The sequence below is a fragment of the Jaculus jaculus genome, chromosome 2, assembly GCF_020740685.1.
Source record: "Jaculus jaculus isolate mJacJac1 chromosome 2, mJacJac1.mat.Y.cur, whole genome shotgun sequence".
NCBI lineage: Eukaryota > Metazoa > Chordata > Mammalia > Rodentia > Dipodidae > Jaculus > Jaculus jaculus.
In genome coordinates this window covers 128,171,989-128,195,697 of record NC_059103.1, presented here as the reverse complement: position 1 = coordinate 128,195,697, position 23,709 = coordinate 128,171,989, and the positions used below count along the sequence as shown (strand labels likewise).

The 23,709-nt window shown below is 39.7% G+C and overlaps 1 protein-coding gene across 2 annotated transcripts in view; it reads right to left on the bottom strand.

Moving 5' to 3' along the window:
• The window catches only part of Ubxn2b (UBX domain protein 2B), a 46,952-nt gene extending 24,128 nt beyond the window's left edge, over nucleotides 1-22,824 (bottom strand). For both annotated transcript variants that reach the window (XM_045144209.1, XM_004653340.2), the window contains exons 1-2: nucleotides 22,690-22,824; nucleotides 12,952-13,046 (exon numbers count right to left, since the gene is read on the bottom strand). In XM_045144209.1, the coding sequence (XP_045000144.1) occupies nucleotides 12,952-13,046; nucleotides 22,690-22,773 (179 nt within the window). In that variant the 5' untranslated portion in view covers nucleotides 22,774-22,824. The remainder of the gene's footprint in view (nucleotides 1-12,951; nucleotides 13,047-22,689) is intronic.
• Nucleotides 22,825-23,709: the final 885 nt, after the last annotated feature.

Sequence of the window (23,709 nt, the reverse complement as noted above, 5' to 3'; positions counted from 1 at the left end):
CATGAATAAAAAGTCAGAATAATAGATATAAACTACTTTAAAGTAAGATGCTACAGCCTTTGAAATAACTTTAACTATTGACTTCTATGGAAACATTTAATTTTAAAAATGGAATTAAGGAAAGATCAAATAGAGATAGTGCACTTCCAGCATGGTCACAGGTGTTCTGGCTTTCTTCCAGTCCTGGATGACTACTCACCAAATGCACTTTTTCCACAAGTCAGGCTCTTCTGATATGGTATGGAAAGCAGTGTCAACAATAGGAAGCTAGTCTTCCTCACCTCTCTCCACACTCAGTGGTGACCTAGTCAGTGAAGATCTCCAGATTTAGCCAATGTATAATCAGATATTTATCCACTTCTAGATGATAACCCTCCCCCATGTTAAATGTAAATAATTTACAGCACACTGCTTTTTCTATGTACTGCCCACGTAGTAAGTAAATTCTGCCATGACTGTAATTTTATACATGTACCTGTGGAACATAAAAGTTTTCTTCACCTAAGATGACTACTCTAGCCTTTCAAGTCTTTTTTTTTTTTTTTTTAAATCCAGGATATCACATAGGTACTTCCAATATAAGATGGCCATCAAAATTCAGATGTTTAGCCAGGTATGGTGTGCACTCGGGAGGCAGAGGTAGGAGGATTGCTAAGAGTTCGAGGCCACCTTGAGACTACATAGTGAATTCCAGGTCAGCCTGGGCTAGAGTGAAACTTTACCTCAAAAAACAAAATACAGAAAACAAAAAAACAAACTTCAGATGTTTAATTTCCCCTATCTGCCATCCAAGTTCCAAATATACACCAAACTAACTCACAGAACAAAAAAAAATTGAGGAAAATTACACCAGCATTATGGGTAGAAATGGAGGTCACCTTCAAATTTTCTCTGTATGAAAAATGAAGAAGATACAGGGAAGAGTTAGCTCTCAGGGCTAGCAGATGGCTTGGTGAATACAGCACTTGTGCTGTAGATGTGGCTAGGCCATTAGCCTTTAATCCTAGTGCTAGGGAGGTAGAGGTAAGAACTCCAGGGCAAGATGGCTAGCTAGACAAGCTGAATCAGTGAGCTCCAGAATAAAGTGAGAAAATGAAGTGACAAGCAATCCTGGAAGACATGTGACATCAACCTCTTGTTTCCACAAGCACATGTATACACGCACACACTCAGACCACATATCAAACATGAACACATATGCTCACACACAGCATTCACATGTAAAACTAACAGCTCATAACTCAGTAAAAGAAAAACATGCTTCTGGATACAAGTGGGCACAAGAAGAACCCCACTACTGGTGGGGTCAGGGTCTGTCACCTCGCTAGGACTCAGGAGAGGTACACTGGGCCACAGGGTTATAGAACCTGAGGAAACCTTCCTCCCACACTCATGTATGTGTCACACACTAAGGTCAGCGCAGCAAGTAGGGGAATGAATAGGGTCCTGGATGGCTCTTACACCAGCACTGGCTCAGGAGAGGAGGAGCTGAGAGTACATGGCCCTGGGCAGTTTGATAACCCCAGGGCAAAGCAGCTGCCTCTGCAGAGTTCTTTCCCCTCCTGTCCCAGTTCTACAAACTGGCAAAGTAAATGATCATCCCTTCTCCTTCTTTATAAGAAAAATGGCCATAGTGAAGGAGGATACAAGAAAGCTAGCTTTTTAAAGGCAGTTTTAGTTAGAGATTGAGTCCACAGACAGAACCTGAATGGAAGTCTTGGCAGAAATAGAACTTGTGTCTGATGGAGACTGATCTACAGCACCCCTTGTTGTGCAGTCTACTGCTCTACTTGGACAGACGGCCCAAATGGGGTGGCTCTAGGATCTGTTTTCCTCCTCTACAAACCAACTGGGTCTTCCCTTTGCCTGTAAATGCTACTGTCACCTTCCTGTCACTGACTAGCTCCTCTCAGCTCAGCTCTGCCTAACTAGCTCTCTTGGTTTGGGCCACAAGGATACACCTGAGTCTGGCTTGCCTCTGTGGGGGGTGGGGGGGTGGGGGGTGGGAGGAGGAACATAAAGCTGTTTCTTGGTCTAGGGGACCTTTTCTGCTTGCCTCTGCTTTATAGTTTGGGATAACATCTTACTTTAATTGTATGCATGATTCTTTTCTCTGGTCTCCGAATCTTCCATGTACATATTTTTTCTTACACTCCAGATCTACCATAGGGGTGCTGTCACCAACTCTAGCCTTGCTACCTGCATCCATTTCTTGTCTTTTCTTTTCCGTTTTTTTTTTTTTTGTTGTTGTTGTTTTGTTTTGAGGCAAGCCCAACAGACTGGCCATCTGTGAAGGACTAAGGCTCTAAATTCTGTTTTGGTTTACTAGTCTTCACCTTGGTCACAGATCAATCAGCCAGCCATCTGTGAGGGCCTACAGTTCTGAGTTCTCTGTCCTAATTCACTGGTCTACTGTCAGTCTTTATCGTCTTAACAACAGCAGCTCTTTATATCTAGGACTGTAAATCTTCAACCTTGTCTAATTCTTCTCAACTATAGTACCTATTACTTCAGAAGGGGGACAACAACAATATTTGTTAATTGGTGAAGTAACAATATTCCCCACTTGCCTTACTTTTTCTCATACCACATGTGAACTCAACCTTTCATTTACTTTCACGATATTAAAACTGGCTGTTTCTTTGCCCAATGAAGTTCCAACCACTCCTATATGTTACGGAATTTTCTTTCTCCTCCTTTTCCATAATTAAGATACTTACACCCTTGCCTTCTGTTTTCCATTTATTTAAAGCACATTTAATCAACAAAATATTTACCTACTATTCATCTCGTAACTACTACTTGTGCTAAGATGTCTCTCTGATTTTTATTTTGCCCTCTTTAAAAGCATCTTCTCTCTTACTGCGCAACCCAAGATTGCTTCAAACTCTTTCCTGCCTCAGCCTATTACAGGCAAATACCATCATGCTTGGCTCTTAGGATTTTTTTTTTTTTTTTTTTTTTTGAGGGGAAATAGGTATGAGACAGGGTCTCAAATAGTCCAGGCCGACCTTAAACTTGCTATGTATCTGTGGCTAGGAACTCCTAATCCTCCTGCTTCCACTTTCTATGTATTACTGGCAAGTGCCACCACATGTGGCTTTTTTTCTCTTTTATTGAAGTTTGTTGGGAGCTATGAACCAAACCTTGGCCATGTTAACAGAGACTGCCATATAGCAAGTTAAGTTTTTACTTCTTCACACACGTTAAAGAAAAAAAAAATTAACAAAGAGTAAAAAGGAGCTAATTGCCATAGTAAAAGATATTCTAAAAACACAAGGAATTGAGATTGCTTCAAGTTCTTTTTGATTTTATCAGGAGTATATGTTCTTTTTTATATGTGTGTGTATATGTGTTTATGTGTGCTCACTGTGCTTGCTAGTTGTGTCATGTTTGTGACTGTTTGTAATTAAAGAGATGAAATGGATGCAGGTGACACCCCTTTCTCTTCTAGAGAACCATTTCAAGGAAATCAAAGACCTAAGCATAGAAATTAAAACGAAAAAGTTAAATGTCTTTTGCAGGAGTGAATTTGCCAGATATTTGTTCTAGGTCAACTTCACCTTATGTAGAGGATTATTAAAAACAACAAAACTTCCTCGGAAGAGGTAACTTATAATTTGTCAGATATTAAAAAAAAAAAAATTGTAATGTCCTGTTACTTAAAAGGAGGAGGTAACTGACCTGACTTCTCGGCCAGCCTGCCTCAAGAGAGCAACAATATTTGCCTTAGTTTAGTATTTTATTGATATTAATGACATAAAATTGTGTTAGACTGCTCACTTGTTAGTGAATAACAGGATTAATTTGGTGTAGCTTCTCATAATAGCCTGTTAAGAAAGGTGGTTAATAATGGGAAGAGATGTATTGATTAAAGGAACTGGGAAAGAATTTTTCGATGTTGGGACATAGAATGCTCATTAAAAATGCTTTTTGAGTGGTACTGAGAATGTTAAAGTATGTGGATAAAGATGTGCGCATGTAGGAAAGAATTTTCAGGCTAAACCTAAATGCCATACCTAAAGTTAGGGATTCATCAACTGTTTACAGACTCTTAAGGATACTCTAAAAGTTTTATATAGGGACATAATCTTAATCTAAATTCATCTTACATTAGACACAGGTGATGCCTATGTTAGGTGGGTCACAAAGTCATAAGTACAGATGTAATTGGAAGTTTAACCAGGTTAAACATAGACAAGAGTCTATCACCTTGTGTTTTGCAAATGGGTAAATTAACTATGTAAAAACAAACAATTTCAGAATAGGAAAGAAATGTCAGGATGCTTATCTCTCTGCTTTGTAATTTCATTTTGCTCTTGCTTTCTAACATATGATACTTAAATTCATGGAAAGCTAGACTCTTAAAAAAAAAAAAAGAACAGATGGAACCCCCTTTATCTCAAACCCCACGCAAGTTTAACCATGTGTCCCCCAGACTCTGACTAGAGACAAAAATGGCCAATTGTCTCTGACAAGGAAAAATGTATACAGCATATAACTGTGGTTCTCTTTAGTTCATCTCTTATGAACACCTAAAGTCATATCTGTTAGATAAAGTCTCTCACTAGACAAAATGTTAAATAGATAAACTGAGTCTTATGATAAGGCCTCACTCATTAACAGGTCACTGATGCTAATTTGTTATGATTTAAGGGTTATAAAACTGGCTTTAAGACTCTCTCAGTAAAGTAAATTAGGTTCCTCTTTTCATCAAGGTGTTAACTATTCTAAAGATAAAGGCTCACATAGAAATGGTTAATTTCCAAAGGTGAAGTACTCATACCTAGAGACATTGTGACTTTACAGATAGCTTCTGTCTTATTTATGCTAATTTTATTGAATGGTCATAACTAGGTTTAATCACTTAGGTTTAAGTGATTTAATTTCAGTAATAATAACTTTCATCTTCCTGGGATTTGTTGGGATAGCTTGCTTAAACTTTATCAAATTTAAGTCATGGGTAAAACATATAATTGTTTTATGTTAATAAAAATTTCTGTGGTACATAAAATCAATAGCTACCAAGTTTAAGCCAAAATCATTGTTTGTCAAATAATGTTTTTTCTTTCAAAAAAGTTTAGCAAGGGTTATATTAATATTTAGATAGCTATTTTGGCTCAGAAAAGACCAAATTCTACTCTATTGTATATAAAGTAACTGTCTCAATTTTTGCATCTTAAGTCCAGTACTTATAACAAAATTAACTCTTATGACATATTCCCTATTTTAGGGTACAGCCTCATGCTCAAACAGTGGTCCTCATCTGAAAAAAAATTATATATATATATACACACACATACACATACACACACACACATACACACATACATACATACATAATTCAAGCTCCATGGTTCTGTTTCCAATGTTCTCTGGGTAATTTGTACCTACACAGGTATCTGAACTAATCAAAGATGTTTTCACACAGGTGCTAAGACCTTATACTGTCTTACTTGTTCTTTTCTGATAATTACTAGGTTAAATTAGTTAAGTTTATAAAATAATTGGTACTGTTTTCAAGATTGGTAACAGGTTCTGCCTATATTTATAAATGTTAGATATTTAAAACGTGAGATGTGCCTACTTCCTATGCCTCAGATATACGGCTTATGCTGCCACAGTACGACAAAAATTTTAAAGATAGGACAAAATGATTTTAGAAGCCCTTGTGCCATTCTTTAACTAAATCTATTTCAGTAATCAAATGTGCTCTATATGTACATACATCCAGGCTGATGTAACTTCCTTTCTGATTGTGTTAATCACCTAAGTATAAGCCAAAGCCTAAAATCATTACAGTAAAAAGTGTCAATATTTTGGCCTGTACTCCCATGTCATGAGGCCACCGGAGATGATGGGACACTTCTACACTGGCCCCCTGGTAAGTCACCTGTCTTCCTGAGCAGGGAGGATATGCAGACCCAAACAAAACTGGTGTACAGTCTGAAACAGGAGAGTCACAATTGAGGAACAATTGGCCCTCCTGACTTCCCAAAGAAGGGAAAATTACTTGGCCAGCGTGGCCCTGCCTCATCCTAACAGACAAGACACCAGTAAACTATGTGGCTACTCCTGTGTCCCTAGAGTCTGTTTGGAGAGCCATTAATGATCTCTAAAATTAATCCTTAATTAACTTTTGGCTATCTGCATGGTCTTAAACACTCAAGAGAGAAATGTGTAACCAAAGATAAAAAAAAAAACCTTAAATGTATAAATGGCCCTTAACTTCTAAAATTAGCTACAGCCACGATGTTAGTGCAGGAACAACTTGCTGCAGGCCATATTAAACCTACCACCTCTCCTTGGAATACTCCTATCTTTGTTATAAAGAAAAAGTCTGGAAAATGATTTGCTCCAGGACCTTAAAAAAACTAATAAGACCTATGAAAGCCCTACAACCAGGCCTCCCTCCCCACTCCAGTAGCAATTCCTACAAGATACTGCAAAATCATTATTGACCTAAAAGATTACTTTTTCCCTTATCCTGAGAATTGTCAACTTTTTACATTTAGTTTACCTGTGGTAAATTTTAGAGGCCCTAAAGATTGTGGAGGCTACAATTCTGAGCCAAAGGGTCACTTTTATCTCTTATAAAAGCCTCTTCTCCTGGTCATTTGTGTGTTCTGGCAGGAGGGACCCCTCTTCTGGGTCCATTTACCCTCCAAAAGTTAAAAACGGGGGATTTATATCCCATAAAAGGCTCTCCAAGAAATATCCTTCATCATGCCTTGTTTGTCCTAAACTTTTTAACCCTTGATACTCAGGGAAATTCAGCTGCTGATCACTTTTGGCACACAAATACAAGAAATACCTTTGCCAAAGGCATGTGGAAAGATCCTTTAACTTTAAAATGGAATGGTCCAGACTCATTTGGGGCCAAGGATCTGCATGCTTGTCTGACACCAAAGAAAATGCTGCAAAATGGCTGCCAGAGAGACTTGTAAAACAAGCTGATGATCCTCCAGTGACATCTCACATATCCAGGGAAGAAACACGTCCTTGAGAAAATCTCCCTTTTTTCCCTAACAGGACAAAGCTGGAAGGACCTCTACTTATCTTAATCCTCTCACTCACAATCGGACCTGTTATTATAATTAAAATCATGTCTTTTATATGTCAACAGAGTTAAGCCATTAAGGTGCAGCCTTTACAGGTCCATTATCACAGACTGGAGCTGGCGGATCGAGGCGTTGCCACGGAAGACCTACCACCTGCAGCTGTCACTCTCCCTTTATCTTACATTCTGTACTTATTTACTATACTGCTGTCTTCTACACCTCTGCTATCGCTGCGGTCTACCTGTCTTGGCCAAATAGCTACCCTTCCTTTAGAAGCTGCATAGGATTCAGACCTATGCATATCAGCGCACAATAAAGTGAGTGTGATATGGGCACCGGCATGGGTGCAAGGCAAAGCACCACAGGGGAAGATCCCTTTCTGACTGCTTCTGAATTCCCTGAGAGAAAAACCTGACTTACATGGAGGTTGGTACCATAACTGTTATCACTAAGGCCATGCCTTGCTCTCTGGCCACATAGGCCCTGCCTCCCCTCCCCAAAAGGTACCAAGGGCCAAAGATTGTGGGAAAAAGACATCCCCACAGGAGGAGTCAGGTCCCTACTCCCCCAGTTGGTTAATGCCCACCACTGCAAAGCGGGCCTCCCCCTTTTTGTATAAAAGAAGGGAGGAGATGTTGGGAGCTATGAACCAAACCTTGGCCATGTTAACAGAGACTGCCACATAGCAAGTTAAGTTTTTACTTCCTCACCTAATACTCAACTACCAGAAACAAAGACTGCCATATAGCAAGTTAACTTTCTACTTCCTCACCTAATATTCAACTACCACAAACAATGGGATTGTACACCTGGCTAAACACTCCCCCATCCTGCTGGTAGCTGATGAAGAAACAAAGGCACTGCAGTTTAACCAATAACTCTGTGATCTTTGCCCTGACCACGTCCCCTTCCCCCTACAACCCTATATAAACGTACATGTAAGAATAAACTCTTGAGGCCGTGACAAACACCTAGCATGGTCTCTTTCTTGTGTCTGTTTGCCTTCTTTCACCCAGGTTAGCTTCTCCTCGAGTCCTTGTTCAACTCCTTGCTGGCTGGGGCAAAGTTTTATTTATATATTAAAGTTTGAAAGTTTGTAAGTACTTAAAAAATAAAGCCCTGAACAAGTCTACATGGATGACGTCATCATGTTTAAAGGCAGACTATGTTCTCCACATGATCCCTCCCATTAACAAGCAGTTTTTCCTGATTGATTCTCTGTCCCACTAACTCACTCACTCATTCACTCCTTTATCCCTTGCCACAAAGTTTCTATAATCAATTTCACCTTTCTCTTCCATTATATTTACCACCTGACTCCAACATTGCATTCCTTGGGTTTTAGATTACCTCAACTGTCTTCAAGTTCTTTGCCCCCTTAACCTTTTTTGCCCATGACTATTAATTGGTATGTTTTCTTATTTTTCCTAAAAGGTTATAATTTTTCCTGTTTACCCAAAAATATATAATAATTAACATTTATCCAGGGTTAAGTATAAGTTCATTTAATCCTCATCAATGGTACTAGCCCCAATAGTGAGAAAACAGAGGCCAAGGGTAGTAAAATGACTTGCCTAATAGTAAAGCCTACTAAAGCAGAGAGAGAAAAAGTGAGATGTATCTTTTTTTTTAATTTTTATTTATTAACAGACACAGAGAGAAAGACAGATAGAGGGAGAGAGAGAGAATGGGTGCGCCAGGGCTTCCAGCCTCTGCAAACGAACTCCAGATGCGTGCGCCCCCTTGTGCATCTGGCTAACGTGGGACCTGGGGAACCGAGCCTCGAACCGGGGTCCTTAGGCTTCACAGGCAAGCGCTTAACCACTAAGCCATCTCTCCAGCCCGTGAGATGTATCTTTAGAGCCAAAGTTTCATTACTATACTGTTTAAAAAATATTTATTTGCACGCATGTGTGTGTGTACATATGTGTATGTATATGCATGGGTTTGCCAGATTCTCTTGCCCCTGCAAATGAACAAAAGTCACACGTGCCATCTCTGCCTCCCTAGTACTGGGATTAAAGTCATGTGCCACCACACCAGCTCAGTGACTTCTACGTAAGAGCAAATCATGTCTTTGTCTTTGGTGGTGGTACACTTTCTGGCTCTAACCAAGACCAGATACATAAAACGGGGAACCCACTGATCCACTGAAAAATGATATATAAGTCCCTTCACTCAAAATTTACTAAGGATCTCAAAAAACAGTAATAATAAAGCATTAAGTCAAATATAGGACTCATCCTATGAGTACACAGTACAGTTGACATGAAGCCTAGCCTGGCTGCACTTACACTTATCTGATCTGGAGATCTCTTGATCTCTCATCCTCTCAGGCAGGATCTCACTCTAGTCCAGAATGACCTGGAACTCATTCTGTAGCCCAGGCTGGCCAGGAATTCAGGTCAATCTTCCTACTTCAGCCTCCTGAGTACTGGGATTAAAGGGGTGAGCCACTATGTCTGGCAATATATGTATTTAAAAGCCAACCTTAGTTGACACTACATGCTAATAACCTTCTGATAATTCCTGTTATTTTTATGTTATTTACTTCTACACTTCTTTGTATCTGGGCATTTGTCCCTAACTTCTGTGCTTACCTAGATTCTAACAACCTTATAGCCAACTCTGTGCTAGGCATAGTACATGCATACACTACCTCATTAAACTCAGAATAACCATCCATCTGTAGAGGACATGTCCTTTCACTCTGCTTGTGACACTGTATCACCAATCACATTATTTCCAGTATGTTAGGTGTGGTGGTTTAAGTCAGGTGTCCCCCATAAACTTAGGTGTTCTGAATGCTAGGTTCCCAGCTGATGGATATTTGGGAACTAATGCTTCCTGGAGGGAGTGTATTGTAGGGGACAGACTTATGGGTGTTATAGCTGGTTACCCCATGCCAGTGTTTGGCACACTCTCCTGTTGCTATTGCCTACCTTATGTTGGCCAGGGGGTGATGTCCACCCTCTGCTCATGCCATCATTTTCCCCTGCCATCGTGGAGCTTCCCCTTGAGCCTGTAAGCCAAAATAAATCTCTTTTTCCCAGAAGCTGCTCTTGGTTGCTACCAGCAATGAGAACTGGACTACAACATTAGGTAATGAAAATATGAAAATATGTTGGCTTAAATTAACAAAGTGTCAGGAGTGGTGGTATACTCCTGTAATCCCAACACTCTGGAAACTGAGGCAGGAGGATTCAGAGATTGAAGCCATAAACTACATAGTGAGAGTCTCAGCCTCATCTGGGCAATGCAATGGGGATTTTTTTTTTTTTTTTTTTTTGGTTTATTTCAAAATGTCAAGGAGCACAGAACTGGTTTGGTTCTGACACTGCCCAAGGAGACAGACATGGAAATAAGCAGCTCTTTATACTAAATAAGTAGAAATATAATGAACAGGGCAAACGCTGACATTGAATGTGAAAGCCAGGTTGAACTTAAGTGTTACTAAGTGTATTTAGAAAAAAAATTACCAATGATTTGTTATATGTTGTATCTTATTATTTTTAGCTTGAATCTCAATCCTTATCTTTTAAAGAAGCTTATCCCTTTAGATATTAAATAATTCTAGAGGTCAAATTTTAGACAGTAAGTCCTTAAAATATAAGTGAGATATAGGTTCAACCCTAGCACAAGTAAGCAAAAGCATCATCAATTAAAACTATTAATAACAATTTTTCCAAACAACATAAATTCAATCATTTTGTTTTCAGTGCTCAGGATGAAGCCAAGGGGCTTACACGTGCTTGGTAAATACTACCACTGAGCTATATCTTCAGCCTTTGGTTTCTAAAGACAGGGTTATGCTATGAAGCTTAGGCTGCTTGAACTTTCTAGGCAGCCCAGAATGACCTTGAAACTCATGATCCAGAATAGGTAGAGAGGAAAATCTTAATGTAAAAATTACTGTTAATCTCGTAAGAACTCAAATTTTTGATTTACTACCCTAAGGTCAAAATTACGTGATTTTACATACATTCAAACTGGGGACACAAAAACCAAGTACTAAATGAGTAAAACTTGAGCACACAAATATGTATTAAGTACTTTCAAAATTTGAGAATCTGTAATTTATGGAATCAGTTAAAAGTGTATTACATATATACATATACACATACATGTAACAAGAATTAAATGAAAGGATAGGCTATTCAAACCATGCCAACATAAGATACCAACCTGCTGATATACATAAAAACTGTACCTTACAATGGAGTGATGTGGTGGTCAGCACCTTAACCAAGTGAGCATGTCACCAATAGTGGAAAAACTTGAAATTATATGGTTCCTGATGTGATATAATAAAAAGCAGACAATATCACTTATCTCGTACTTTCAACAAGATTGGTTAACAAAAATCTAATTACGAGGAAATAAAGATCTAGAGTGTAGGAAATTATATGAGACATCTGGTGTAGACTCTTCAAAAAAAGTCAATGTAATAAGTTTTAGATTATTTAGTGAGTTAAAAACAAAGAATGGAAAGAATTGTTCTATATTTAGAAAATTAACAGAGGAATAATATGATGCAATGCACAGTCCTCTGTTGGGTCTGAAAGTCACCCCAAAGGCTATAATAGCAGACTACAGATGACATGGTAAATGACATCATGATATCACTGTTAGTGTCTAAGGTATACTGTGTTATTGAACTATAAAGTGATGCATGTTTTTTCTTAGGGGATGCACACTTAAGTGTTAGAGATGAAGTGTCATGATGGCTATAAGAGAACATTTACAAGTATAATGTTATGACACTTTAACAACTAATCTTTTGATTTTCTATGGGTTTCAAAATATGTAAAATGAAAAGTTATGGGAGAAATTTTAAGTATTTTCATTCAGTTATAGAAAGATATGTCATTTTTGTTTTCCTTACAATTTCTAGTAAACTTTTCTAGTTTGATAAAATTATACCTTTTTGTTTTGTTTTGTTTTTTTGAGGTAAGGTCTTGCTCTAGCCCAGGCTGACCTGGAATTAGTATTAGGCTGGCCTAGAGCTCACAGTGATCCTCCTACCTCAGCCTTCCAAGTGTTGGGACTAAAAGCATGTACCACCATGCCCCATTAAATTATACTTTTTAAAAACTTTTTTTAAGATTTATTTGAGGGGGGAGATAGAAAGAGAATGGGTACACTGGGCCTCTAGCCACTGCAAATGAATTTCAGATGCATGTACCACCTTGTGCATCTGGCATACGTGGGTATTGGGGAATTGAACCTTACTCTTCATGGGCAAGCACCTTAACTGCTAAGCCATCTCTCCAGTCCCCAAATTATACTTTTTGAGGAGCGATAATCAGAAAATTTAAGCTTCTGTATTCTGTTCAGTATTAGAAATGTTAATGAAAATATGTGTGGTAATATGAAATACCTGATTCTCATCTTTTAAAACTCCACAGTTGTTTCTTTCTATAATTCAGGAATTTTAGCAATAGTAAATACTACTCTGATCACCTACCAGACTAAGTATCATACAACAGAAGCAGACAGACTTCAGAAGTTCCAGATTCTTAAGTGGAGCACCAAGATCAACAGAGGCCTTATGGATGCTTTTAAGACTCATGTGAACCGTTAACTGACAAAACTGCATATAGGAGAGTGCCTATACCTTCAGATTTCAATGAATCCTAAGGGAAAATATATTGAACCACTGTGCTGAAGAAAAAAGTAGCAATACATAATTTTATACACACAATGTCTAAAATGTCAGGTATTTAAACTAATTTTCTACAAGCTTTTTAAAAAATATTTTGACTATAAAATTTTCAGGAATACAAGAATATTTAAGAAATTTTAATGTATACAAATCCCCAAGGCCATTTAAGAGAATTTGAGTTTTGTGAATTTAAAAGGGGTATATATTTTTTGAAGCAAGGCTTACCGTTGAGGTGGTGTTCGAGGGCTCCTGAAGACTGTGGCTTTAGGTCTATTAGACTTGCCTTTTGCTTCATCTTCATATAATTCTGCCAAGGCCAACTAAACACAATAATAGTCTTGTTACACAGCATAACATTATAAATAAATGTCAATACAATTGGTGAACAGAATATTAACTTGAAATTGAGTGATAAACTCTTCTCATGAAAAAATGGAGGCTGCTGCCTCAAGAGATGTCTTCTTTCCAAATGAAGCACGTTGGATATCTCATAGTAAAGAATTAGTTAAGCTACCTTATGGTAGAGAAAATTTAGGTTACGGTAACTGTTTACTTACTTTTAATAAACCATCCGACAGTTTTAAAAACTGCATTTGGCAACAAATCATTTTCAAATTTGGACCTGAATAATTTTCCTCCATTTCAAAAAGAATTTTAAGGTCTTTCTCACTAATAATGTCAGTTTCTCTCATCAGAGCTCACTATTTAATTTCATTTAGCTGTTTTCAAAATCCAAGTACACCAAAAATTTTTGAGAGCCTATTAGACATATATTGCATCAGGTTTAGCCAAATGAACAGCTGAAAGGTAAAACAACAACTTAAATATGGTTTATATTTAGAAACCAACACTGTCAAGCTACTTACTGTAGATATATAGCTGATATCTTCAAAATAAAGTAGAACTATTTGTCCTTGAAATGGAATCTAAAAATGTTATTACAAAATTTTAAGAATTGTTTACTCTACTTTTGACACCTCTAGACAATTATTCAAATTTTTTCCTTAAATCTTTGTACTTTTTTTCTTAAAAACCAACAAAATAAAGCCAAACAGATAAAGTATAAAAAGAGAAGTAACTATTTCTATGTATTCTTTCCTCAGTAGGAAAAGAACAAACAACTGAAGGGAGTGAGACCGTCAGCCTGTTTCTCTTTTTCTTCCTTTTTATAGTGTTGGGGATTGAACCCAGAGAGAGCCTTATGTATGTTACACAAGTATTCCACCACTAAGGTACACCTCAGTTTTCTTTGAAGACTCTACTGTCAACTTTTAAAATATATACTCAAGAGGTCACAGAGGCCTCTAAAGCAGTATAGGCTACTACACTTGGTTATCTGTCAAAACCAGATACTAAGTTCCCATTGCTGAAGAGTCACATGTCAATTGTAGGAAAGAGAAAGCAAGCTGGGAGCTTCCTTCCTGTTCACTAGCTTTCACGTAGTGCTATGAGACTGTTAGAAGAGAAAAAATCATCAATAGTCATACACAGCTGTCGGTCCTGTGTGCTTGACAATCTACCTACCAGGTAAGATGTAACCACTAGTACAATGATGGCATGACTCTTAGGGAAGGAACCAAATGCTTTCTGATTGAATTTGAGGCCTGTTCCACAAAAGGGAACCCATACCTGGTACTGTGTCAAATCTGGTCAAAAAAGTTGGGAGGAGTGCTGTGGAATGACTCACAGTAGCTGTAGTATCCTGCACAAGATTAAGTTGGCCAATATTATATCATGGATGGGCTGGGGCTTACCCAAGCTCACTCCTCCCAGAGTAGCTATTGGCTGTTAATGGTTGCTAAGGGAGGGGAATTCATGTTCTTCAGCAGCTACTGGTGGTAAGTTTCCTGTACTCCAGTAAATAACCTCCCTCGCATACTCATGTTAACCACCTTTATTTAACTCAGTGGGATGAACGGAGGGTCGAGGGCGCGCGTGCGCGCACGCTCACGCTCTCTCTCTCTCTCTCTCTCTCTCTCTCTCTCTCACGATTCATTGGGAAGGAGGGCTTCTGTGGAAATGGGATAAGAGGGGATAATGGGAGGTGAATAAGATCAATATATATTCTATGTATGTATGAGATGGTCAACTTATTAAAAAAAATCCAAGCTCTAAGAAAAATAAAATACTCAAGACAAAATTTTTTTTTAAAATCTTTTTCTTTACCCTTACCCCATTCTTTATCTCTACAGATACATTAACATGCATGCTTACAAATTGGTAATTTTCCCAGAAACCCAAATTTTAAATTGCTTTGTAATCTTAAAGGACTGAATTCAAATCTTAATTTAGGTACTGTGTAATCTTTGACAAACTACTTAATTTCGCTTAGCTTAGTTCTTATTTTTTAACGTCTACAAAATTTCTTGTTAGAAGGTCACTGGAAGAATTAATATTGTAAAGCATGGGCATGTCTATCCCAGTGGAGAAACAGAAGCAAGGCAGTTTTTTTTTTTGGTTTTGTTTGTTTGTTTTGTTTTTAACAAAGATACTTAGGGACAGAATCCCAAAAAAGAAATAAGGAGTTGCCATCTATCCATCCTGGCAAAACTGAAAACTTGTGTCTGATCCTGTCTTATCCAAGATGGCTGCCTGGCATGCCCAACTAATTTTCCTGCTTCTTCCTCAGCTCAGCTCCTGAGTCAGCCCCAAGTCCACAAACCAATCAAATCTTAGCCCCTCCTGGGTCAGCCCTAAGTCCACAAAACAGTCCAATCTTGGCCCCTCCAGAGTCCACAAGCCAGTTAGATCTTAGCCCCTCCTGTGTCAGCCCACTGAGTCCATAAACCAATCTTATCTTGAACTCTCCTGAGTAAGCTCTGAGTCCATTAACTAATTAGATATTGACCTCTCCTGAGTCAGCCCTTGAGTCGGAACCAATCAGGTCTCTGCTTACACACTGGAGCCTGATGATGAGACTCATGCTGATTGGATGTTGTATCCATACAAAGGGCTTGACACATACAAGCCAGTTCCTTCCTTCGGCCCTGTGACCTGGCCTAAACACCCACCTCTCCTTCCCAGCCTGGCTGAGAGCAGCCTGCCTGGGAAGGGCAGAGCCCTTTCTTGGGCTTGGTTACTTTCTTGTCTTCTTTGTCATGCTTTGGTGTACTTTCTCACATTAATTGCATGTATGACTTTTCTTTGATCCCTGACTTTTACTGTCTTAATCTTCTCTGGTCTGTTATTTGAAGGAGCTTCAATGTCAGGTCGTGGGTGCCTGTAACTACTCCGGCCTTTTCCAAGATACCAATTTCCCTAAATAAATCTCATGAATTATGATTTCTCCCTAGACTCAATAATTCATAATTTATACTTCTTGAGTCCTGTTGTTATTACACGCTAAGTATATCTTACCCAAGAGACCTGGACCTTCCAGAAAAGGGTTTTAGATGTCAAAGTTCCAAATTTTAGAATTTCTGGATATACTTTATTTGTTGAGTATCCATAATGCCAAAATACAAAACCTGAAATTCTCAAAATTCAAAATTTATATAATCAAAACATTTCAGGTTTTTTATTTCAGATCAGGAATGCTTAATCAGCTTTATGTACTTCTGAGATTTTATCTTTTATTGCAATTTAAATTTCTAATTATTTCTAACATAATGCGAATAAACAATACCGAGGTACATTTGCTTGCAAAGCCAGCAAGTCTGGGTTCGAATCCCCAGTACCCACATAAAGCCAGATGCATAACATTGCATACGCATCTGGAGTTCAATTGTGGTGGCAGGGCGCTCTGGCATGCCCATACACTCTCACTCAAACTCACTCTGTCGCAAATAAATAACAATTCAAGTTTTTTTTTTCTTCTGTAAAGTAAATAAATAAATGATTCCACTGAAAGTAGCATGTACATTGGGATGACTCAGAAGGCACCATGGTGTTAAGAAGTGACAGAATGCTCAGCACTGCAATATCTCTATCACATCTTTCATGGTTCAGGGTCCATTGTGGAAGAGGTAGTGGAACGAATGTAAGAGCCAAAGGAAGGATAGGACTGCTTACAACGTACTTCTCCAGACACAAAATGTCCTGGATATCAATGACCTCACAGTGCCTGACACTACCTTCATAAGACCATCATAATATGAGGAAAAGATCATGACATCAAAATAAAAGAGACACTGATTGAGAGGGGGAGGGGATATGATGGAGAGTGGTGTTTCAAAGGGTAAGTGGGGGTACGGAGGGAATTACCATGGGATATTATTTACAGTCATGGAAGTTGTCAATAAAAAAAAGCAGAATGTATATTAATAAAACAGGGACACTGAAAAAATGATACTAGTGTAAGGAGCCTACCTGACAAGATTCCAATGATTTATGGCACATCATCCCCTTGAAAGTAAGCAAATGATAACACAGAGGGAGATGGTGCCATGTGGTATCTTATGGCATAGAAAATATTGTTAAACATTTTAATTTACATTATTTGACATAGCATATAATGCTGTATCAAAGCTGAAATAATAGTTTAAAATAAAGTACTAGTAAGAAATCAATAGATGGGCTGGAGAGATGGCTTAGCGGTTAAGCACTTGCCTGTGAAGCCTAAGGACCCCGGTTCGAGGCTCGATTCCCCAGGACCCACGTTAGCCAGATGCACAAGAGGGCGCACGCGTCTGGAGTTCATTAGCAGTGGCTGGAAGCACTGGCACGCCCATTCTCTATCTCTTTCTCTCCCTCTCTCTCAAGTAAATAAATAAAAAAATGAACAAAAAATATTTTAAAAAATCATTAGAACAACTACAAAATCTCAATTTCACTAAAAATTATTTAAATAATATATTATTCTGGTGATTCTAGAGCATTTCAGGTTTTAGATGCTTGGACTAGGAATATTCAACAGGTAAAGTCTATGTACATATTCCAAATTCAGAAAAAAAATTGCAAATTTGAATTTTCTCATCTGCCAATGTGATGACTGGCTTCATGCTCCTTGCAGCCATGCCTTCACCACCTGTATGGACTTTACCTTCTGGTACTCTAAGTGGAAAATAAAATAAGCCTTTTTGTTCCACAAGTGGCTTCTAGAAGGTTCACAGTAAAGAGAAAGTAACCAATACAGAAAATTGGTACTGAGAAGTGGAGCTGTCACTATAATAAACCTAGCTATGATGTTTGTAAGCTTTTGAAGCTTGTTTGTGGGAAAGACTTAGAAGAGTTTGGAACTTTGGACTAGAGAAGCCCTATAGTGCTATACACAGAACTTAACAGGACATTCTGGCAAGAGTCTGGAAGACTACTAGTCTGAGAGCAATGTGGATTATAGAGGCTGTGTTTATGAGGTTTCAGAGAAGAACTGGGAACTGGGTTAGAAGCATTTCATAAAATATTCTGGCAAGGAAACTTGCTATATTTTTCCATGTCCTGAGTACTTGAGGAAAGTTGAATTTAAGCATAATGGGCTAATGTGTTTGGTAGTGGAATGGGCATTGTTTTTGTCCACTGCTCATATTCAGATCTACAATAAAAGAGAGCAAGCTGAACAAAGAGATGAAAAATGTGAACTTTATCAATGAAGATAAAAGCCAGGCATGGTGTGCACACCTGTAATGCACTTTGGAGGCAGAGGTAGGATAAGTGCAGGGAGTTCCAGGACAGCCTGCGTCACAGAATGAGTTACAGGCCAGCCTGGGCTAAAGTAGACCCTGCATCAAAATAAAAAATTTTAAAAAGTGTGAGCAAGCTTATAAAGTTCCAGGCAAGGAGACTATAGCTTACTGGTCTGTAATTGTTAAAGAAAAGCCATCTTCTTTGATCTGGGACAACAAGAAAGATGCTCTAAGGGCAAACCCCACATATTTGAAACTCTAGCTTGTAAGAGTAGAAATTCTTTTGAGGAAGAAGAAACTTAAAGGGAGAATGCTGAAAGAGGTCTTGGCTCGGCAACAGCTGCCTAGGAAGTGAGATTCAGTAACCTGGGCATGCAAAGGCCACTACAGCTGATACCCAAGGAGTCTGCAAGGCTCTAATCTGAGCTAGCAGCAGAACTTGGCGGAATCATCCACATATTACTTCTTTTAGCATGAAAGATAGAGGACTGAGGGGGAGTCACCACATCTTGTTCCATACTTTCAGAGAATGGCTGAAATTACAATATGAGGCAAGGTACGAATGCCTGCAAAGAGGCCCGGAGAGGCCACTGTGTGAAGCAGTAAAGATCAGCCTAGGCTGCCATGGAGACCCCAGGATGTTATAGTCACCAGGACCATGGCATGAGCAACAAGGAAAGCTGTAGGCTCAAAGCTGAGCCAGTCCATGGGAGAGGCTGTATGTACTACAAGCAATAGAGCTAGAGGGATGGAGGCTTTTAGTCCAGATGATTTCATCACGTGTCCAATACCATTCATGGAGCTGCAGGATTTGGAATGCAAACATTAGCTCTGGTCCATTATATGTTGGAATTATGTAATTTCCTTTATTTTTATTTGTTTTAGAGAGAGAGAGAGAGAGAGAGAATATGGGTGTGAGAATGGCCTCCAGCCAACTGCAAAAGAACTCCAGATGCATGTACCACCTTGTGCATCTGGCTTACGAGGGTCCTGGAGAGTTGAAGCGGATTCTTTGGTTTTGCAGGCAAATGCCTTAATGACTAAGCCAACTCTCCAGCCTATAATTTCCTTTTCGATTTTACAGAGTCCACAGTTAAGAGACTGCTTTGATTCCCAGAAGAGACTTTGAACTTCTGAAGAGTGCTACGACTTCTAAAGACAGTAGGAACTTCTGAAAGTGGATGTAATATACTTGCATTATGAGATAGCTATAGAGCCTATGGGGGTCAGAACGGAATATTGTGCTTTGAATTGTTCGTGTGGCATATATCTGGCACATTGAAAGGTGCAAACAACTATTGCTAGCTTTATCAAAAGCAGACAGATCACCTCACAAGAGAAGGTGTAGGGAGGATTATCAGACCCCCACCTGAGATTTAGAAGCCTCCTGCAGCAACTGTATACAATTACACACAAAATCTCATGACCTCAGGGTCAGATAAGAGTTTACAGAGTAAGAGATATAGGAATAATGAGCTATATCTAAACGGTTTATTTGGAGTCTCCATGCTCTGTAAGTTAGCCTTCACTCCAAGGATGAGGGAAGAGCATCCTCAGGGAGAATCCTGATACAGAGAGCTTGACTGAGGTAGTGCCTCTGGAGTCTCATGCTCTGTAAATAAGCCTTCATGCCAACACTGAGAGAGGAACATACGTGGGGGTAATCCCAATATAGTGAGCATATGTGGGGGTAATATAGTGAGCTCATGGAAGTGCTGCTTTGGGGTCTTCATGCTCTATAAGTAAGCCCTCACCCTGAGGCTGAGGGAGGAGCATCCAAGGAATAATTTGACATAGGAAACTCCATCAAAGTGGCTACTTTGGAGGCCCTACATTCCTATAAGTAACCCCTCTCTATGCTCAAGTGACTCCCTCCAATAAACTCATTGATTTACTGAACTGATATTATTCTGCCATCTGAGCCCTATTTTGGATGAAGATGTGTGTTTGCATATCCCCAGTGGAAAAGTTTCCCATGGCAGAATGTAAAATATCCTCACCCCATAGATTTATATCTTTTGAGTACAATATTTGGTCACCAGGCACTGTTTGAAAAGGTTGTGCAACCTTCAAGAGCTAGAGCCTTGCTGAAGGAAATGACTCACTGTGAGGTTTTATATCCAGGCTCGAGTTTATTCTCTGATTTTGTCTGGCAATGTAGATTGTTTTCATGCCCTTGTAGCCATGCCTTTCCTGTCAACATGGATAAAACTCTCTGAAGCTGTAAACACAAACTAAACCTTTTTCTTCCAGAAGTTGCTTTATTTGTTCACAGTAATAAGAAAGCACCTAATGCAGAAACCTTCTGGAAGACAACTATTTAGCTCTTCTCTGGCAGTTCCTGAAGTACTTCTTCCTGATTTAGAAGCTGACAGACCATATACTGTATGGCAAGTATGATATACTTACCACAGTTGGTAACACATTATTCTATTCCTCACTGCAAGTCTCAGTGTAACCCATCAGAGAAGTATGTGCTTGCCAACTGCGCTAACTTGGTAACTTTTCAAATAAGCATGGGTAAACTCAACAATAACAAGATCATTTGTGCTGGACAGATGGCCCAGTGGTTGAAGGCACTTGCTTGCTAAGCCTAATGCCCTGGTTTCTATTCCTCAGTACCATGTCAAGTCAGGCACATGTGCCTGGAGTTCATTTGCAGTGACAAGAGGCCTTGGTGTGCCCATTGTCTCTGTATACAAATAAATAAATAAAATACAATAAAAAAACCAAGATAATCTGTTAGTAAACAGTAATCCAAGAAACCAGTTGGGAATAACACCCAATTCATTTAAACGTTTGATATACATATCATTTCTTGATACATCATTATTTTCAAGTTTCTAGGAAAATTTATTGATACTTATAGTATATAATTTAATCAGTAAATTAGTGATCTTCCCATTGACCTACCTACCATAAAGTCAACAGAATATTAAAATCTCATGTTCTATTTTTGTGGTGGAAACGTAAGTATTCTCATAGCTAGCATTAGCTCTAAGCCAATCAAATATAGTATAGTTTACTATACAATTGTAGTTTGGTTTACAAAGTCAAAACCTATTTCTCGATTTGGGCAGCTCCCAGAACCAGAGTAGGCTTGGAGAATTCCAACCAGCAATGAAATGAGTGCAATTATTGGAAGGAGACAGAAAAAACATCTTAACTAGCTATAGCTTGATCAGTTAACCACTCAGAAGGTTATAGGTTAACTATTTCAGTGATTTTTGGGTCACCTGAAAATAACCAGGGCTCAATTAATTCGATTATAACTTCCAGTTGAGTTTGGCCAGTTGAGTCTACACCACGAACTTCTTTCTAATCTATCGGTTTCTACAAATTTTAATAGCTTTCATCAGGATTCAGCACCACTTATGGATTTGATGTCCTATTTATTTCTGCATTTCCAGAGCTTTAGCAATAAAGTACCCTGGTAGATGGTCAATGTATGTTCAAAAAAATCAAGATGCAGCATACTTTGCAAAGGTTGGTGGATTCAGTCTCATTCTTTTTTTAAACTATATCTCCTTAATGATGTTTACTCGTTGAATTTTATAAATGATCTCATAAGGATATAGAACAATGGCTAAAATGACCAAAGTGGTGTTACTACCTGATAAAACTGGATTTGGTGCGCTTGTGTTTAGAAAACTAATACCAGTATCTTAAACATTACGAACTTTTTTGTTTCCCTGCCATGTACCACCATTTTTATTTTATCTTATTTATTTATTCATTTGATAGAGGGGGGGCAGGGAGGGAGAGAGAATGAGCATGGGCATGCCAGGGCCTCCAGCCACTGCAAAGAACTCCAGATGCATGCGCCCCCTTGTGTATCTGGCTAACGAGGGTTCTGGGGAATCGAGCCTAGGTTCTTTGGCTTTGCAGGCAAACGCCTTAACCGCTAAGCCATCCCTCCAGCCCTATATACCACTTTTAAAACTAGGATGTATGGCTGTAGGATGTATTGCTCATTCCATCTGAATTCAAACCAAAATCTTGATAAAAAGGAACTATTTGTGTGTTTAACCTCACCAAGTCAGAAAGATCGCCCGACAGCAGAACAAACTGACACTTTCTGGTGCAGGCAGTGCTACATCTTTCTCCAGAAGCCTTCTGAAGGCTGCATCAAGCGGGAACCACCCAGCGGGCACCACAACCACTCGAAACCCGCAGCCAGCCGCTTGCTTCCGCAAAGAAGGTAAACAAGGTGCCGCCGCCGCCCGCCCCAGGGAGGCTCCGGCACAGCGCCCGAGCTCTCCCACCTCCCCGGCCGGCCGTCGACTCTTTCCGTCAGGGGGGGGCAGGAAAGGCTCGGCCCGGGTCAAAGCGGCACCGGCCGCCGCCCACCTGCCCGCGCGCGCCCGCGCCCGCTCCCGTCCGTCTCGGAGGCCCGCTGCACCTGTAACTCCCGCGCGCTCGGGGGCCGCGGCCGGGAAGATCGCCTCTCGGGCTCCTCCGGCTCCGCGCCGCCGCCCTCCGCCATCTTCCAGCAGCTCGCAGCTAGCGCCGCAGACCCGCTGCCCGCGATTTCCGGGGCTGGTTGCTTAGCAACTGCGGGACGGGGCGGAGCCTTAAGTGATCCCCCCCCCACGGGACGCGGTGGAGGCGCCACGCTGTGGGTGCTTACGCCTTCCCTTCCCATCGGACTCCGCGCCCAGGCTCTTTGCGTTCCGGTCCACCTGTCGCGTCTTTTTTTTCCATAAAGGAAGTGGGGTCCTGAGAATTTCTCTGCTTAAGCCCGCCTTTCACGCTGCAGTACACTGGAAGGCGCGGTAGTCTGCCCTAGATCACTGCGTAGACCTGCGTATTCGACTAAATCAAGCATGTAAACGTCCCCTGGATGTTTGATCTGATGAATTACATTTTCAACTTTCAAGTGTTGGTCAGATTTCTCTTCTTCCCTTATCAGGGATTGTCTACAACATTATTCCACTGCTCAGTTAGTTTTGAGACCCTTAAACCATCTTTTCTCTCCTGGGATTGATTTGAAACTTTTCTCCTATGAAATCATATGCCCTAGCAAGGCAAAGGCAAAAAGAAATGGTTGGAGTCATTTAAAACTCTTCAATCTTGAGGGGTGAGTGGTTAATAGACTTCCCTGAAAACTAAAAGGAACTAAAGAGTTAATAACTATCCCTAAAGCTTTCGGGGCAATAAAAGAACAATAGAGACATTTGACTTGGCGTCTTTCCCTGATTAATGTACTCCCCTTAGACTAGATGGCCTTGAAGGACCAGAAACCATCTGAGTATCCTCCTTTAGACATTCCTGGCTATTCTGAACAAGGACGCCAGCAGCTGTAATTTTCTTATCAACTGCACCTGGACCAGTATGTTTTTCTTAGGATCCTCCTTATAAGCTTATACCCCAGCCTGGCCCATTGCTTCAGTCTTCATCCTGCAGGAAAGCTGAGGCTCGC